At 33.0% G+C, this 14,951-nt stretch overlaps 1 protein-coding gene across 1 annotated transcript in view; it reads right to left on the reverse strand.

Annotated features, from left to right (window-relative positions):
• LOC142327030 (sphingosine-1-phosphate phosphatase 2-like) overlaps positions 1 to 14,951 on the reverse strand; it is a 35,436-nt gene that overhangs the window by 7,707 nt on the left and 12,778 nt on the right. Inside the window, exons 3-4 of the mRNA XM_075369792.1 lie at positions 11,615 to 11,704; positions 1,527 to 1,702 (exon numbers count right to left, since the gene is read on the reverse strand). Of these exons, the coding sequence (XP_075225907.1) occupies positions 1,527 to 1,702; positions 11,615 to 11,704 (266 nt within the window). The remainder of the gene's footprint in view (positions 1 to 1,526; positions 1,703 to 11,614; positions 11,705 to 14,951) is intronic.

The following is a 14,951-nucleotide window of genomic DNA, read 5'->3' on the forward strand; positions in this document are numbered from 1 at the left end:
TAAGATTAACCCAGATTCTGGATAAGATGTTAGCATCACTGGAGATCAGTTGTTATTACAACTGTTCTATAATACTGTATGATCCTAGTTCAAACCTAGTAATATATAATAGTTACTTTCAATGAATTTTTAATTCTGAGTGATTTATTGAGTATCATTTAACAGCAATGAAACAGGGATTAGTGTAAAACTGGATAACATATATATAGCAAACTGCAATAGGACTTGAGCTTACGGTGAGACAATATAAACAAAGAAATACCAAATGTACAAAAACAGTATCAGTGTTTTAATTTGTTAAAAGATCTCTTAGATAAGATGTACAGGGTTGATTTAAGACTACAATCAAAGAGAAGAAAGAATGTTTTAGATGTGCATGAAGCCATAAATTAATCCCTTACCTTTCCATTTGATAATGCCACTAGCAAAGATAACAACTGAACAGAAAACCTTCCTTGTTTTGTAGTTAGTTAAACGTGAATCTGTAGTTACAGTTCAACATGTATTCCATACAAAGTTTAATTGTGGTCCTCGGATTGATAACATTCATTGATCACACAATCAGTTTGAAATGACCAGATATCAGTATAAAGGGAAAAGAATGGGAAAACCAAGGGTTTCTGGGACACCCTTGTATAGTCGTAATTCCTGTATAGTCTTAATTAAAATATCTGTTAGGAAGGTCAGCTGAAAATTAGCAATTACAATGATGAAACGTATGTATCCATACCTTTTACAGCTGTTACAGGCTTTGAAGACTACGATGTGCATGCCAACTTTGCAATCAAAATGTTGTAGCATGATGATAAGTTTCTTGATCATAATGTATTTAGTGATGAGTTAACATTTCATCTTAGTAGAAAAATTAACAAACAATGTCTGTAACTGCAAATCCAAAAATCATGAACTCCTACAATGCAAAAGGGAGTCCCTAAAATTAAATGTTTTCTATTCAATATCCTGACAACAAATTTATGGGACTTTTTTTTACTGAAGCAAGCGGAACAGGAGAGTCTTAATTGGATATGCCATGTTTCTGGCTCTTTCCTCGGCTCAAAGGTAGACTAGAGAATTTTATGACAAGATGGTCCACCTCCTCATTACAGTACATCTGTTGAGGATTGGTTGAATAATATTTTCCCAGACTGCTGGATTGGTTGGTATGGAACCAATAACAGCTTGTTCGTGGTGACCTCCAAGGTCACCTGTTCTGGCCACATGTGATTTCTTCCTTTGGGCTTTTATGAAGGATCTTGTGTATGTCCCTCTGCCATCTACTGATTTACCCAATTTGAGGCAAAGGATTGAAACAGTTGTCACTTATATTACTCCAGATATGCTTGTTAAAGTATGGGATGACCTCAGACTTGTAGGGAAAACTGTAAGAGGTACCTTCCATTTTATTTGTGGTTCAATATTAAAATCAAGGTTAAGAGACATTAAATAACTTTAAAACCCCGATATTTTTTTTTTGCAGACCTATATATTTACTCTATGATTAAAATGAATACACAAGATAACAATACCTTGTTGGTGTCCAGCGGCCTTTCCCTTTTGGATAATAAGCAATAAGCAATATGCTGACAATAACAAGAACTAATGGTGTCCACTTGTTAGTTAATAATATGTGATCTAAACTATCAACCATAGGGACAAGTGGAATCATCAAAACTAGCGCCAGCAACAAACCAGCAACTACATCCTGTGTTAAAAATAAAACAAAAAACCAAATTTAATAGCTTAATGAATATCTCAATTAATTATAAACACCTTGTATTTTACATGGAATAAATAAAGTGTTCACTTAACATACATTGATTGACTATTTACTAAACAAAAATTTTTTTGTCATCAATCTTTATTTTCTATATTCTCTTATTTTCTTACAGTTAATATTTTGCAACTATACACTATTCAAATATTTTCAGCAATTTCTAATTTTAAGATCTACACCTGATAACAGATTTTTCTTCACAAAAGCTCTTTTTGTTCATATCGCTTTTGATACATTTCTTACTTTAAGTGTTTACAAATCCATCCTTTTTAATTTTACTACCTACATATTATTTTAGGTAGATTTCATAAGAAAGCTACCTAAATAATGGCTAATAATGGGTACCATGATTCAACTTTCGGAAAATTTCAAACATATCTTCACGTTTCACATCTCCCAGACCCCAAAACCACTGTCAGCTCAAAAGTTTACATATATATAAATTTATATATACATTTCATTTTCTTGTGGACACGATAACTGCTGTAATTTTGCATCGATCACTTTGAAATTATTCCTTAAAAATAATTTATCCAAAAATCTTGGTCGAGTTCATTAACAGCCAAAATCGGACCATGGGATGGAAATGGGGAGGCTTTTTCGGAAAAACAGAATAAAATCTATAACTTTTTTATTAAGTAAAATATCACATTCGTTTAAAGTTCCTACTATTCTTTGGATAAGAGTCTAAAACTTATTTCAGTAAAGGTTTTTGATATCACCAACCATTGGCCCAGCGGGTGGAAAAAATGCGGTTTCAAAGAAAAAAAATCTTACCTCCCTTAATTGGCACAGTATTGAATCGGTTTAAAGTGGTTGTTAATCCTCTAAACATTACCTAAAACTTTTCTCTGAAACAATTTTTATATGACCAACCCTTATGGCAAGGGATGACCAAAATACTGCTGGAATTGTAAGATGGGTGAAATCTACCTCTGCCTTCCAGCGTGCTAAAAGAGATTTTATTTTTTTATTTTTGGTATTAAGTTCTTTCACCTTAACATTCAATTAATATGATCTTCCTTTATGTAGTATTTTATTAATGTTGTTTTATTCTTATTTGTTTTCAAATTAATAACTTCCCTATCAATAAAACCACCTCACTCACAATTTTCTCATTTTTACTTTCTGTCAAAAGAATAGTGTCAGCGAATTTGAAATTTTTATTTTCTCTTCTCTATTTATTTATATTCTAATTTATTTTTTAATTCTCATAATGATTCTTCTGTGTAAAAGTTAAAACACACACTAGAGTTTTTTCTCTTTATCCTTCACTTAATCACAGCTGCCTAATCCTTCAATAGGCTGTAACTTATTCAACTTTCTTGTAAATGCATATCATATTTCTACATATAACTGTACTTATAAAGCAACTTGTCATGACTGACTGATTCATCAGTGCCCAGTAAAAACTACTGAAGATAAATCAATAAAAATCTGTATATATGTTGTTCTTATGGCGTAAGTGCGCACTAAGAAAGGAGTTTTTGAGATTCTGAGTTTAAAGGGTTAAAATTAACAATGAAATTTACTATTTTTTCCCCTCTCAGTAACAAATGAAGATAAGAACTTGATTTCTGGTATGTGCAATCTTTTTGTGATTATGTAAAAACCAATTTCTAGACTTTTTTGAAATTCAAGTATAAAAGGTTAAAATGGATTTTTGAATCTTTTTAAATCTGAATACTTTTTTAATTTCTCAGTAACAAATGAAGATATCAACTTGATTTTTGATGTTTTTAATTTTCATGTGAATATCCAAAAACTAATTTCTAAATGTTATGAAATTCTGAGTTTGAATAAGGGTTAAAATAAAGTTTGATTTTTTTTAAAAACTAGGCTTTTTTTAATTTCTTTGCACAAATGAAGATATCAACCTAATTTTTTATGTATGTAATATTCATGTGAATATCTAAAAACTACTTTCGGGTTTTTTTAATTTTGATTTTTTAAGGGTGTAACAGTGTGCGGTGCAGCAGCTCAACCAACCCAAATAAAACACTTCCTCTGTTACTACTGTAAGTGCAACATGACTGGCTACACTTGCCTCTGGTTACGTGACTAAAATACATAAACTTAAAAGAATTAAACACAGAAATAAGAAACAATTGTCAGATAATATTAAGAAGTGGGCAAAATACATTTTACCTGTATGAAGAATGGATAACCAGTTAGAAGAAATATGGAGGAAGACTATTATGAAACCCTCATTCTTAAGATCACTCAAAGTTTTGGGTCCTATACAAACCAAATTGTTGCTCTGAAGAAATTACAATATACTGATATTTTTTATAAATTGAACAGGCTTTAATTTTTATTTACCATAATTATTCTCACAGGCATGAGTTTATTAACATAGTATGGTCCAGTGGGCAGAGTCCTGTGGGTAGACACGAAGGGCAAACTTCGCTATTTACCAACTTATTTTTTTTTTAATTTGATACCTGAAATAACAATGTCTCATATAGGGAAAGAAAATCACTAAATATATTTGAACATAAATAGTTAATTTCCAAAAAACAATGAGTAACCCAATACAATAAACTGAAAAGTAATAAAAATAATAAAATTAAATGAAATAAAAACTTAAAAGCAAATAAGTACAACTAAAGAGATACTATTCAACATTTTTTTAAAATATTCATTTATATTAACAATGAGTATCACAAAAAATAACAAAATGTGGCAATGATTGTTTAAATTCTCTTTGAAGGAATAAATAAAGATTCTACCAACTGTATGCATCTATTTACATAATATTTTTAAAATATCAGTTTATACAAATAAGTTGACACAAGTTTATTTAAAAAAAAATATATATATAGATACATGATTTTAAAAATATAACAGAAACAATAAAAAATCTACATTTCTGGTACTTACTTACACAGACCTCGACTAACATATAATTATAATAAAAGAAAAACATATAATTTGAAATGTTTTAGATTTTAGAATGTATTATATTCACAAACCTTTTGTAGTACAGTCTGAAAACTGATTACTCATAAACACTAATTAAAATGTTGCCACCTGTGAAGAATGCATATTACCTTTATAATTTACTATGAAATACGATTTCTAATTACCCTTTACAATGGATCATTGATACTTTGAAGCAGACTAAAATTTTAGATCAGTCTTTACATGTTACACATGTGCTATTATTTTACATTATTGTTTGTTTTTTTTTTCATTTCCCCCTACATGATCTGTATTAGACTAGATTTTTCCCTTCTATTAATTTAGGAATTACCTAAAATATTACTTTAACAACTGCATGCCATAGTCCATAGGAATGGAAAAACAATTGAGATTACAATTTTTCTGTGATTACAGAATAATGAGAAGATATATGTTTTTACAATCTGGTTAATATGAACATGTAATGCAATTTTAAGACTTAAAAAATGTACAAATATAGATTGGCAAAATAAATAATATCCCTAAGGAGATGATATCTTTTTCAGTGTTTGTACTTTAATGACTGGTGATCTTGTTAAGGATGAGAACACTAACATATTTACAAGCTTATGTAATTATCCCAGTGATCTTAGAAATACGTAAAATTAATTGAATGATCTAATGGAATGATGTATAAAAGTGCACTTATAGAAGACTGCAGACAAGAGGTGGAATTCAGAATAAGCCCAGTAATTATTCATCTATTCATTAAAAAAAATGCAATTTAAATAAAAAAGAACTAAATCTATGCAAGTAAGTTAATATCCAAGAGCGATCCTTAACTAGATACAGACTAGAATCAACACACTTTTTCCAAAGGACTCAGCAAAATAATTTAAGCTACTAGTTTTTAAGAGCTGGAAAAATGATTTTTTTATAGAAATAGGGATTGAAACCTAGAATGATGTAAACTCCAATTAATATCTTGCCAAACTTTAATCAGCATTAGTTTGGTAGCTAAAAGCCACCTAGAAGGCAACAGCCTACAAAAATTAAAGAGTTTGACATGTTTAACAATTAGTAGTGTAATTAGTTTCTATACAACAATGGTACTGGAAGTGATATTTATAACTAAGTGATGTTTTATTCCTTATTTAATATCTCTTGATTATAAAGTTGCAAAAGGGTCTGAATCTCAATCCTCAAGAGGGCAAAAGAAGTATTGAGGACACTAGGAAAATTATGCAATATGACTATTTTTTATCATTTTTCAAAAAAACTCCACCACACATTATAAATTCTCCATCCTTCAAAACCAGTCTTAAAAGAAATCCTGCCATGTTTTATCAGAGATGGCTGGGCACACTCATCATCCGAAGCATCTAGGAGGTCATCATTGCTTACAAAACGTCTCCCTTTCAGTCTGTTCTTCAGCTGGGTGAACAGCAAAAGGTTACATGGAGCAAGGTCAGGACAATAGGGAGGGTGTTCTAACACTGGTGTGTCAGGGCACTGGTGTTCCAGTGCTGGTCAAATATTTAGAACAAACTTTGGGCTTCCATCCTTGAGTTTGGGTACAGTTTCTTGAGAGCTCTGACAATTCCTCATTTCTGCAACTGTCTTCCGAGTTTCCAACACAACTTGCTCTAAATCTCCTCTCACACTAAAAAACACAGCCACTATTTTCTTCTTCACTAATCTGGATTTTCAAAGAGCCTCAGGTTCTCCTCATCTTTGAATACCCAAACCTTCTCATCCCTTGGTTGTCATCTCATAACACTACAGCCAAGTTTCATCACCTATCAACATAGTGCCTATGTTGACAATACCATTCACATAGGAAAATTTCCCATTTTCAAACGTTTTCAGTATTTCACAGCACCATGAAACACTATACCTTCTGTTCGTTGGTCAAGTTATGCAGCACTTAAAGGGTTCAAAGCTTTCTAACTTGAAGATGATCTCCCAGAAAACATAACTACTGGTACACTAATGCCCAACGACACCAACAAGAATTTTTCATGCTGCAGCAATGTTTTCTTTAGTTACAGATGAAGAAGATTGACCTGACCAGGAGCATCCTCAAAGCCAAAATTTCCTCTTTCAAACTCTGAGTACCAGCTAAATATTTTGTACAATGAAAACAATCCTCTCCAAGTACAGGAGTCATTTCCTCTAAACACTGATCAACACTTTATCCACGCAGAAAATTTCCCGACATTCAGTTTTTGATCACGATGACTTCACTAACACAGCAGAAAAGCAAATGACAACTAAACAGTGCTTAGAGCAGTTACAGTGCAAGTTCAGACCTGTCTAAACATGCACTAACTTGTAACTGCATGTGATGATTTGTATTGTCATATTGCAAAACTTTCCTAATGCCCTTTGTATTATATCTTAGTGCCTACTGAAGTTAATGCCTTTAAACAATTTCTCACAATTTAATTTAAATCATGCCTTCATATTAATCTCTAGATTTATTAAATAATTAAATTTACTTATTATTAGAGAGGTTATTTATATTAAATGGTACACATTCTTTATTTTATAACTGTTCTTAATTCATAATATATAAAATCAATAACTAAAATTATACATTTTACATTTTGTAACAAATTACAAGACTTTAGTCTTTTTTCTTTTGTATCATGTACCAATTTAAACCACTTTTTAAAAAAAACAATCTCCAGTATTTAATTAATTTCTTAGTTAGCAGTTCAGATTACTTAGTTCAAAATACTTGTCTTATCAAATCATAAAATTAATTGGAAGAAAATTTTTATCTCATTTTTAATAAGATTCCTATATAAAAATACTTTTCAACAGATATAGTTTACAGATAACTTACAAACTGATATACTTAATGAATTTCAAAAAAATTTCCACCATTTCCTAAGAGAAAATGACATCATCTTATATTTTGTACACTTCAAATCCAAATACGTATCACTTGGACAATCAAAAGAAATCATACCTACCTACTTAATTGTTGCAGCGGTTGTAATGGCACATGGAGCTCAGAGAGGAGATGGAATTGGTGGCTGAAGAATATGGCTGGGTCATCAAGACTGGTGCAATAGGACCCTATGGCAGCCTCGGCCAATGGACGGATCCTTAGGTAGCGGCCAGTCCACTGATCAGGAAGTGCCTGTACCAGTCATGACAGCTGCTTCTGGGGAGCCGTCTGTTAAACACAGGCAGAAACCTGGGAAAAAGTGGTGGTCCTCTGACCTTATGTGCTACGCGCAGGAGTTAGATCCGCTAGGAGAAGAGAAGAAGATACCAGCGTCGCCCCCTAACAGGGATTATTGTTGATGACTTGTGCGCTGAGTGTCTGCAGATCTACTGGTGCGCCTGTAATGAGTATGTTCATGCCATCAAGGAAGCAAGACTCCATGTGTGAGTTGCAGTGCAACCCCTGGCGGCTCACAATATCATGTTACCGCCCAAAGCTATTGCACATGCTGTCCAGTGTTCGATGCAGGTTTGGTGGTTGTGACCACACTTTAACATCTGCGGCGACTTACCAGGCGTTCCTGGTTACTCTGCTTCCCGACTTGTTGGAAAGTGGCTTTGGTGAGGGTGCTCTTAAAACCAGGAAAGAATCCTAGTGAGGTCGGCAGTTATCAACCCATCAGCCTCTTGCCAGTAATCGGCAAGTAGCTTGAAAGACTGGTTGTGGAACGGCTCTGGGAAAGCATTGAGGTCAACTTTTTTTCTAAATCGGAGTCAGTATGGCATCACGAAAGGAGTTGGCACTGAGGATTGCATCTTAAATGCTCTTGCCGAGGTGGAAATCGCCGACTGTAAATATGTTTTGGCAATTTTTATAGATATAGAGGAAGCATTTTCTTCCTTGTGTTGGAGTTCTTTCCTCTATGAGTTGGAACACTGCAAAGTTCACATAGCCCTGCAGGCCTTAGTACGTGACTATTTGTCTAATCGTATAGCTCTGTTTAAAGATGTGCACTAGCAGTGGAAAAATCTGTCACCAGGAGAATCCCCAGGGTTCCATTCTCAGTCCCCTGCTGTGGAACCTGGTATTCGATGGGTTTCTGGGATTGACATTCCCAGAAGGGGTCATGACCCAGACTTTTTCCGATGACTATCTCTTTTTTTTTTGTCTTCAGTCATTTGACTGGTTTGATGCAGCTCTCCAAGATTCGCTATCTAGTGCTAGTCGTTTCATTTCAGTATACCCCCTACATCCTACATCCCTAACAATTTGTTTTACATATTCCAAATGTGGCCTGCCTACACAATTTTTTCCTTCTACCTGTCCTTCCAATATTAAAGCGACTATTCCTGGATGCCTTAGTATGTTTTTTTATAAGTCTGTCTCTTCTTTTAACTATATTTTTCCAAATGCTTCTTTCTTCATCTATTTGCCGCAATACCTCTTCATTTGTCACTTTATCCACCCATCTGATTTTTAACATTCTCTATAGCACCACATTTCAAAAGCTTCTAATCTTTTCTTCTCAGATACTCCGATTGTCCAAGTTTCACTTCCATATAAAGCGACACTCCAAACATATACTTTCAAAAATTTTTTCCTGACATTTAAATTAATTTTTGATGTAAACAAATTATATTTCTGACTGAAGGCTCGTTTCGCCTGTGCTATTCGGCATTTTATGTCGCTCTTGCTTCATCCATCTTTAGTAATTCAACTTCCCAAATAACAAAATTCTTCAACCTCCATAATCTTTTCTCCTCCTATTTTCATATTCATTGGTCCATCTTTGTTATTTCTAATACATTTCATTACTTTTGTTGGTATTTATTTATTTTCATGCGATAGTTCTTGCGTAGGACTTCATCTATGCCATTCATTGTTTCTTCTAAATCCTTTTTACTCTCGGCTAGAATTACTATATCATCAGCAAATCGTAGCATCTTTATCTTTTCACCTTGTACTGTTACTCCGAATCTAAATTGTTCTTTAACATCATTAACTGCTAGTTCCAAGTAAAGATTAAAAAGTAACGGGGATAGGGAACATCCTTGTCGGACTCCCTTTCTTATTACAGCTTCTTTCTTATGTTCTTCGATTATTACTGTTGCTGTTTGGTTCCTGTACATGTCTCCTTTTAGTTCGTGGTAATTCATGACCGCATCTGGAAGATCGAGCGCAAGCAGCCTTATCAACCGCAGAGGGCTGGATGGACATTCAAAATTTAAAGATTTCTGTGCCCAAGATGAAGTTTATTGCTTCTCAAGGATGCAGACAAATTATCGTACAGTCGAAACCCCCACATTAAGTATAAAGGCTGTGTAATCAGCCAAGTGAGAATTCATAAGTACCTAGGTGTTTTGTTTGATGAGAAATTGCTGTTTAGCAACCACATTAGGCAAGTAGCGGCAGACGCCATCTCAGTGATGCACAAACTTATGAGGATTGCTCGGAAGGACTATGGGTTGTCTGGCCATCAAATGTACATGTTGTACGGAGGTGTCTTCGAAAGCATGATCTCTTATGCAGCGCCTGTTTGGGTGCATAGGTTGGATATGAATAGAGCACTTGTTCAAAATTTAAGGAGTGCCCAGCGCAGAGCCTTAATTGCACTGGTGTTTTTAAAACAACCTCCTACGAGGCTATCATTGTATTGGGAAAGGTTCTCCCAATCGATTTAGTGGTGAAAGTTCGGGCAGTCATGTGGAGATAGTGAAGAAGCCGGGAGTCCAAGGTGTTTGGGATGTGGTTTCGAGCTGGGCCAGTACCGGAACAGAATGGTGATCACAATGCACTGGATCAAAATTTTGTTCAGTTGCCCATCTCCCGCCTGCGGAAGAGGCTGCAGAGCCTTGCAATGGAAGCATGGCAGCTGGAATGGGACACCATGACTAAGGGAAGATCCCTGTACAAGTTTATACGGGATCTGGAGGGATGGTAAGCCTCGAGATCGTTTTTAAGGGCAATGGGTACCCAGGTGCTCACCAATTATGTTAATCTGAAAAAATATCTGTTTCAGTTCCGCCTGGCAGCTGATGAGCTGTGCATCTGGGGGGGGGAGGTCCAACCAAATGAACACCTGATGTTTGACTGCCCTACTCTTGGGGGGGCCAGAGACCGAGCCACCCTGGAACTTAGTGTTCAAGGGGGAAAATGTGGCGAGAGCCGCATTGTTGGACCGTGTGAGAGTTCCTTGATGCAGTTGCTATGTTCAACCGACATCAGTAGTTTACTTAAGGAAAAAACTTGTAATGCATTGCTGTGGGAAGCTAACCTTGAGATATATGGCTGACCACCAGCCAATTAAGGCTCCATGTGCTTTAATATGGTGGACAGGTACTTGCTGGCATTCAGCGACTTAGGCATGGCAGCAAATTGCGGTCTTGAGAAAGTTAATTTTAATTAATGGATGTCATATATATTTTTAGTTGCTGATGGAGTGCGCCTACCCATTTTAGTAAATATTCAAATCACACAGGGATTCAATAAACATATCCAAATACTTTGCCCCCATCTAGAATTGTCAATTAATTAAAAAAATAATAAAATATGGAGAAAATTTAGAAATAAAAAATGCAAAACTGATGGATTAATGAAAATGAAATGAAAACTTGATTCATCCCATTTTTAGAATTACACAAGAAAAAAGGGATCCACAAACCATTTTAAAATATTAATAATTAGCATTCAATAATTGATTTAGCCCTAGCTGTGAACCTTAACAAAGCTTTTTAGTCAAAGATGTTTTGGTTTATTCTGTAGAATACAACTTTACCAGTTAATAAACAAATTATTAATTGTATTCTTTGATGGTTAAAGTAACTGATAAGTACTTAACTGTAAAACATTTTCTCCAGCAATTTCTCTACAGTTTTCTTATTATATCAAACAATGTTGTACTGGATAAATGAAACTAACCACCAGACTGATTATGTTTACACATAAATAACTGTTAAAATTATAATTAATAATATTACCAGAACTGAATGCATCCCAAGATAAAGTCTGCTGACACTCATAACAGCACACCATAATATAGCGATAAAAAGGCCAAAAAATAACGGATACTGCAACAAAAAATTATCTTTAATTAATGCAAGATTCATGATCACAACTATTCATGCTTTATAATATCTTCTACTTATCTATTAGTATTCAGGATATTATATAAGTTCTATTTTTCTTTTAAAACAAGTAGGGTTGAATATCAATTCAAGAAATTCTTAAAACTGTTCTAACTGAAACTATAATGTTTTTGTTTTTCCATAAAGATCGCATCATTATTGATTATATGAAAAATTAACAAAAATTTTAATGCGAATAAAAAATATCACAATATTTTAAATATCATAACATAATCATTACGTTTAATTTTTTTAAGTTATCAGTTACTAATGCCCTCATGAAACTGTGCACAAATGCAAGCAGTGTATAATTCCTTCAAATCACAGAATGCATTAATAAACAATACCACCCAACGTCAAATTTCTGAGAATACAATTAACATTACACAACCAAATTTTTAATGGTTCAAATAGAAAAAAATGAATTAATGAACAAGATGAAATAAATAAAAAATATATATATTAATATACACATACATACAATATATTGTTGCATGTTCTGTGGCTCATTCAGGATATTGAGAGGTTGACAATTTTGAATGTTTATACAATTACAGTTTATGGGTTTAAAATCTTCAAAATTACAGACAAATCAATAACAATAATAATGATGATAAATACAATAATGATAATAATATTAAATGGCAATAATAAACAGGATAATAGTACTAAAACAAATAATAGTAGTAGTAGTAAACAATAATAATGTTACATGTCAATAAAAACACATCAAACATAAAAATACATAACAAAGTAAGTATAATACCTACACGAATCCACACAACTTGCAGCCTTTCCTCACTGAACTCCACGCAGAACCGCCCTTGCAGGACCGATGCCGTAATGCCTTGCAGCCTCATTCTAATAGTATTCTTTCAAATCAACACGACTTGCAGCCTCTCCTTGCAGAATTGACGTAGTTACGTCTTGCAGAACAGAAGTGACTTTAGCTGGTCTTCCAGAGCTATTTATACTTCTAGCCTCATTACCTGTCAGACTGGACCCAAGTCGAAGCATGAGAACAGTCGCTTTGTTCCCATGAATTCCAAACCTGGTCTCTTCTCACTGTATAACAGGTGTTCATTGTGTGTCAGCAGACAGTATAACAAAAGGCAATTGTAAGACGAACCTATTCTTTACAAAAAGGATTCTCCTTTTTGTCCCTTTCTGGATTCTTCCAATTATTATACTTTATATTACTTTCATAATAATGGGTAGGAATCCGTTACTCAAACCCGCTACACCAGTCTTGTTACAATATATGATGATTCCCTTACAACTCGTCACCAAGTAAAGATTGAGTCATCGCTTGTATTGTCAAACAGTTATTATGTATTATAGCTTGTGTATATTTTTGTTGAAGTTATGGTTTTATAAGATTATAATTTGCAACGACAACCCTTTTTAATTAGATATGAGGAAAATAATTATTATTTATTGTAGGCCCATCCCAAAAAGAAATGGACAAACATGTTATCGTTATCCAACATGTATACTGTTATTTTATCTTTTTATTATTATTATTTATATTATATGAAGTTGATTACTTACAGAAATGATTATGAATCACTATTCTTGAAACTATCCATGGGAAAATAAATAAAATGCACATCTCATGTCCTAGTTTTGAGTAGGTCTATACTACATCTGCTATATTCTAAATAATATTTTTTCATTATTTGTTATGATTATGTTTTAATTATCCCTCGCAATTTTTTTAATCAAGAGCTCAATAGCAAAATCAAAATGTTAAACAAATTTTTTTTTTCTTCAGTCATTTGACTGGTTTGATGCAGCTCTCCAAGATTCCCTATCCAGTACCAGTCGTTTCATTTCGGTATACCCCCCACATCCTGCATCCCTAACAATTTGATTTATTTATTCCAAACGTTGCCTGCCTGCACAAATTTTTCCTTCTACCTGTCCCTCCAATATATAAATATTGTATATAATATATTATACATAAAAAATATATAAATGAAAAACTAATTTACATTAAGAATACATGCCATTAAGAGTAAATGCCAAAAATGTTAGATATTTGTTTGGTAAATATCAGTCTTCTGAAGTTTTCTTTTCCACGATTAACCTCAGTTAAGTTATTATTATGTTTCTAAACAAAAAAATATAACAGTTAAAAAAAAGCTTTTTTACATTTTCTGGGGCATTAATGTTTTTTGATTCTTCAAGTAGATTTGATCAAATTTTCTTTATGCGCCAAGTCTGTTCTTTGAAAAGAATTAGCACAATTTGAAAGGTTTTATAAAAACTCCGGGTATGGTTAGTATAATCACCTCTCTGACAATTGCTCGACATAGGTATCTTTCCCCAAATTAGAAGTAACTGTATGCTTTCTGGATATTTATTAATAAATTTGTTCATGACGAATATGCCAACTCTTTCTAACCCATTGTATATGATTTTGGTGATATCCTTCAACTCTTCATTAACCTTCAAGATGTCAATTAAATCACAAAATATATTTGCAGTGATCATCATTTTTTCTCTGGAGTTGTCATTGTTATGATGCAGGAATGTAATTGAATGCAAAATATTTTCAGTAACTGTGATTTCACCACTGTAGTAATTTTGTATTTAGTTTGCATACCTTCAAATAGCAGTTTTAGTAAATTGATACTCCTTTTTAATAAATATTCCTTGTTGAAAGGGTAAGAGACTCACTTTCAACAGACTCCCATCACCTTCATCGTTAACTATCAAACTAAATCACATATGCCAAAGTACTAGCTTATAAACTGCAGGTATACTACATAGTAACTGATAGCACAGGTAAGCAGTTTTCAGTGAGCAACATCACACGTCAGTGCTGAAAACAGTTTTCAACTGTGGAAGTATGTTATCCATATAATCATAGTATCATGAGACAAATATACTCTTGCATCACACATACAAAAGGCTAATTCTGTTTTACAGAACTAAGTGTAAAACAATACTAGATACAAAATATTAAAATAAAATGCATTCTCCATATCAAATCATTATTAATCATATCATTAAATCATTATCATTATATACACATAAAAGTGTACATATAAACTTAAAAAAATTATTTATAAAATTAATAATATATAACAATATTTAAACATTTTATAAAAAAAAATCCTTTTCATATACGAAAAGAAACTAATTGCAAATAAGCAGGATATTTAAACAACAAAAAATTAAAGAA

Source organism: Lycorma delicatula, chromosome 6 (genome assembly GCF_047948215.1).
Source record: "Lycorma delicatula isolate Av1 chromosome 6, ASM4794821v1, whole genome shotgun sequence".
NCBI lineage: Eukaryota > Metazoa > Arthropoda > Insecta > Hemiptera > Fulgoridae > Lycorma > Lycorma delicatula.